At 40.7% G+C, this 5,245-nt stretch overlaps 1 protein-coding gene across 2 annotated transcripts in view; it reads right to left on the reverse strand.

The window, feature by feature from the left end:
* Window positions 1–899: 899 nt before the first annotated feature.
* Window positions 900–5,245, reverse strand: part of psmc4 (proteasome 26S subunit, ATPase 4) — a 10,255-nt gene continuing 5,909 nt past the window's right edge. For both annotated transcript variants that reach the window (XM_031867570.1, XM_031867571.1), the window contains exons 3-11: window positions 4,651–4,837; window positions 3,941–4,087; window positions 3,473–3,582; window positions 3,221–3,314; window positions 2,836–3,003; window positions 2,563–2,639; window positions 2,013–2,181; window positions 1,532–1,587; window positions 900–1,391 (exon numbers count right to left, since the gene is read on the reverse strand). In XM_031867570.1, the coding sequence (XP_031723430.1) occupies window positions 1,278–1,391; window positions 1,532–1,587; window positions 2,013–2,181; window positions 2,563–2,639; window positions 2,836–3,003; window positions 3,221–3,314; window positions 3,473–3,582; window positions 3,941–4,087; window positions 4,651–4,837 (1,122 nt within the window). In that variant the 3' untranslated portion in view covers window positions 900–1,277. The remainder of the gene's footprint in view (window positions 1,392–1,531; window positions 1,588–2,012; window positions 2,182–2,562; window positions 2,640–2,835; window positions 3,004–3,220; window positions 3,315–3,472; window positions 3,583–3,940; window positions 4,088–4,650; window positions 4,838–5,245) is intronic.

Here is a 5,245-nt window from a genome sequence, read left to right on the forward strand (position 1 = left end):
ACCTGTAAAAGGTTACCTTGGAACTTCTGATCGGGAATAATCCATTTTTAGATTCTCTCGTTTCTTCAAGTTAATGTACGACAGTAAAACCTGACCTGTTCTTCAAGGGCCTTTGGACCTCGAAGGGAGTGTTCAGATCTTTTGACGTGGGCTTGTATGGCGGTCGGCACACCTCCTGTTCAGATAAGAGTTACATCCGTCTATGCTCTCTTCAAAGCCACAACTTGTGTAACTTTGGTGATTTAGAAACACCCAACCCATCTATGTGGATCCTGACTATTGGTTGACAAAGGTCATATTTGCTGTGTAGCTTAGTCTGCAATTAGTTTTTTCCAGCACTGATACTTGGACGCTGTACTGAATGGTCTTCCCCCCTCTTGTGGCCTGAAGGGAGAGCTGCAACCTCCAGCTGCACTGTTTCGACTCATGGGCCGACTTAAAACAAGAGAGGCAGAGGGCCACGGAGCGACATGGCAGACTGTGTTTAAGCACCAATCGTGAAACCCGGCCCAGCACCGGCATCCGCCTGACTGGACTGGGTCAACTCCAAAATCCAAGCACTGGCAGGAGTATATCCACAAAAGAGTACATTTATATGATGTATGGCCACAGCTGCTAACTGCCAACAATCTGAAGCTTTTGTCTCATTGTCATAAATACAACCTGTTTTATTAGAGAAATGAACATTGAGCATGTGTCTGATGTGATACAAGCATAGATAACACTTTAATGCGTGTGTGTGGGAGGTATTAGTTCATATTTGAAAAGTAAATATCAGGCTAATACACAATTTATTCACACAGAATTTACCATCTACTTTAGCAAAATGTTGCTAGCAGGATAAAAGTGGTAATCTTCAATTAAAAGTGATATATTTCAAGGCAGAAAAACAACCACCATTTACGTTGTATTATTGAAAACATCTTTAATGGATATTTTTATTGTAACGTATTCTTAGGTGAGTACATATAGATACAAATGTTCTATCCTAGCTACAGTCAGGGCCAGATATTGTTAGGAACCAGTAGAGTGCCTGTACAAAAAGCACTCCTTCACATAGTAGTGTGTCTTCTCAAGGCTGACAGGTCAATTCTGACATTAGGCCTTGTGCTGCAGTGGGGAAACTTAGTCCAAATATCAATGTCAGGGACTGCAAATCCTCAAAAGACACACTGTAGATACAGACACACAGACGTAAATCAATAACAAACGTGTGTGTGTCTGGACACCTTTTTTGTTTTTTACCCCCCCCCCCCTCCAAGAAGTATTTTTTCTCTCTACTTGTAGAACTCGTGCTCCTGCTCGTCCTTTTTGATGACGGTCTTGTAAGCTTTTTCGAAGTCTTTGGCCAGGACGATATACCTGTTCTCACGCACTGCCAACATGCCAGCCTGAGACAGCAGAGGAACAAATAAACAGAAGGAGAACATCTTAAAAATATATATTTATGATTATACACAAAGTAAAAGATAGTTTTATTTTTTCTCCCCATTCCCTTTCAAATCAACAGATAATTAAAGCTCTAGCTCACCTCCTGGCAGATGGAGTTGATATCGGCTCCAGAGATCTTGTCTGGTCTGGCCACATCTGTACATCAGTTAAGGACAACTGAACAATACATCAAAGCAACAGAACGTCAGAGCGGAGATAAAGATTAGTGTGCAAGTCAACACTCCTATAGGTAAACATTATAAAGTTAGATTCTTACATCAAGTTACCAACTGATTATATTTCATTTTGCTCTATTAATATACAATATCGTCAAATTTACTATTTTGTACGAAATAAACTGGTTTTATGTCAACACAAGCTCCACCCTGTCGTAAGGTTTACAGCGGTAACGATATGCGATTTTAGCATCTGACATTTAGCCAACTTCTCATCATGAGCTCAATAACTACTGACCCAAATAGACCGGTTAAGTACTAGACTAACACATGTACCACCCAGTACTGCGCACACACACATTAATGTAAACACCACTTCAACGCGTTATTGAACATAAAGGATACAGTCTTCCAGGTCAACCTCCTCAGAGAGATTCATTTTACTGGTGATTGTGGAGAAAACGAGACGTTTCTGCCGGCGGTCGGGCAGAGGGAACTCGATCTTTCTGTCCAGACGACCAGGACGAAGCAGGGCCGGGTCCAACGTGTCTGCTCTGTTGGTGGCCATGATCACCTGAGAGGGGATTCAAATGTGAGCATGATGGTAAAAATTCAGACATGGCGTGAAATGAGGGGGGCATTTGGTTCCACATAAAACATTTGCTTCTGGACTGAACGCACACATGGTGTTTTCATTGAAATTTATGAAGTCGGAACCCCCCTAGAAATGTAATTATTAACAGACGAAACACTCCTTGAATATAGCAGCCACCTTCTTTATGGACTGAAGGCTATTTTTGTGCAAGTCTGTGCTGCATGTCCTTGAAAGCAAAAGTCCATTTAAGGTTTTGAAGATTGACAACATGCTTGCTAAGGGGAATGAATAGACAGAGGGCACAGTGAATGAAGCTCAAGCTCCATCAAGAGCTTTCTCTGACAGGTGGAGTAAGTTCACCTTGACATTGACGGTCTGGTCAAAGCCATCCATTTGATTAAGCAGCTCAAGTAAGATCCTCTGCACCTCCCTATCAGCTGCAGAAAAAGAGAAAAAACAAGGTCAGACGGAACATTTTTTTACCACGTTGTTAATGCATTTACAAGGATTTGATCAGGGAAACGACAACATTTTAAAATCAGAATCTTGACTTCAATAAGAAAAACTAGGGTACCGTTTGTCCCTAAAAGAGAAAACTACAAACAATACAGTAGTTTGTCTACATGGTCATACCTCCAGTCTGCGCATCAAAACGCTTCGTGGCGATGGCATCGATCTCATCAATGAAGATGATGGCCGGAGCATTTTCCTTCGCCAGCCGGAAGACATCACGCACCATACGAGGGCCTTCACCCAAATACTTCTGAACAAACTCAGAGCCCACCACACGGATGAACGCCGCTGGGGACAGAGCGATTGGACAAAGATTATATCTTCTATTCACTATGGATACTCCTTATCAATATTCCATAACTAAAATAGTGTCTTTGTTGTTTTAAATAATGACATATGTGGTTTATGTAAACATTAAGGGGGAATTGGCTTTTTGTCTACTTTGAAATAAAACAAGATATCTCAGTACATTAACACATGAAGGTCTCTCATGTGGAGGACTTACCTGTAGTGTGGTGCGCCACAGCCTTGGCCAACATGGTCTTGCCACAACCTGGAGGTCCGTACATAAGGACACCCCTGGGTGGGTCAATGCCAATCTGAGAAAGGAAATAGACCAGTTAATGTGCGTCTAGTGCGGGTTTTCCAAATTTCTATAAGAGCAAATTTGTGTTATTTCACGAGTGAGAGTGTAAAATCCCTGAAAAGCATTTGTTGTCCATGTAGAAAAAAGTCAAATTTCTCTAGAATATCTGACCTGTTTGTAGAGCTCAAAGTGTGTCAGTGGCAGCTCAACAGCTTCTCGAACTTCCTGCTTTTGAATGTCCATACCACCAATGTCAGCATACATCACATCTGGCTTTTGGTCTGGGAGCAAAAACACAGCGAAAAGGGAAAGTTATCTTTGTGATTCAAACATCGTCAACTTCGTACAAGTAGTCTTCTGGTGGCAGGGAGGACGAAATTAAACGATGACTTGTTTCTGTCCCTTTGGATTTAATAATCATGACTATAGAATATTACATTTATGTATTTTTATCAGATTTATAAAATAAATTAACCACCAACTGATCAAGAATTCAGTGGTTGAACTGCAGATAGTAAAATCTTCTGTGACACTGGAAGAAAAACATCATCTCCTCATCAGACCACGGCCGTCTTTGTTGAGGAGCAATTAAAACCGAACCAGAGAACCTCCGGGAGAAAGCGGTTGCGAGTGCTTTACCTGACGTCAGCATCATGATGCTGCTGTCAGCTTCAGGAGGGAGCACATCCACCAGAGCGTTGCTGTGCTTGTGCAAAGCCACCGAGGCGTTGGGCTTCAGCAGCTCTCTGTCGATGGTGCTCAGGATGCGCACATAGTAGTTGGACCCTGAGAGCAGAACAAGGGAACAGAACTCATTACAGATTTAGAACTTGTACTCTACTCTGAATAATTCAAATTTGACAGCACATATCTTCTAGGTTGTCTCTCAAGACCCAAGAACACGATAAAGCATTCAAATAAACAGCATGATTGCCGTTTCATTCATTTTTAATTATCTGCACTTTGTGTTTTACAATCTATTTTCCGTCAGTCTTTTAACGCACACTTTTTTGTTATCCGTTTATCTCTTGGAAAGTTAATGCTCGTAAGAATTGAATTGTTCATTCAGTACAGAAAGTACCCTCTTAATATTAAGCTTGACATAAACTTGTGAACAAAATGTCAGCCACAATATGAATATCTGTGAAAAGGACAACACACAACCGGAAACGACAGATTCTTTTGCAGTGTTTTTGAGTGCAAATTAGACCATTTAAATGCTATGATACCACAAATCTGAAATTTCCTCTTAAAATGTATCATAGGTCTTATTATACATAGATTTGTTGTCACTGTTTATGTTCACAGCTGTCCACGTTGGCAGACTATATATATTTTTTTAATGTTACCTGTAGTGGAGCCGACAATGGCTGTGTTCTGGTCAACAGCTTCCAGGAACTGGCCAATGACAAGCGGGATGCTCTGTATCCTCTTCACCTCCTCCTGGGCATGGAGGAACTCTTTCTTTAGGTTCTTCTGTTCATCTTTGATGTACTCCTCCTGCACCTCCAGGAACTCCAGCTCCTGCTGCAGCTTCTGCAAACGCACAACAAAAAGGAAAGATGGGTGAGAGCCTGCTGTAGATGAAAGTACCACACATCTGCTGGCTGCAGATCATTGACCAACATTGGTAACGTGTGTGTGAACAAGAATAGTTGAACCACTAACAAAAAAAACTGGTCATACTGAACGCTCCACATTGTATCCCATTTCCTTCTGAGGCAGCCATATATACATACACACACATATATACATACACACATATACACACACATACACACATATACACACACATACACACATTTACACATATACATATATATATATACATACATATATATACATACATACATATATATATATATACATACATACATATATATATATATATACATACATACATACATACATACATACATACATACATACATACATACATACATA

This window comes from Anarrhichthys ocellatus, unplaced genomic scaffold (genome assembly GCF_004355925.1).
Source record: "Anarrhichthys ocellatus isolate YVR2014 unplaced genomic scaffold, GSC_Weel_1.0 scaffold39, whole genome shotgun sequence".
Lineage (NCBI taxonomy): Eukaryota > Metazoa > Chordata > Actinopteri > Perciformes > Anarhichadidae > Anarrhichthys > Anarrhichthys ocellatus.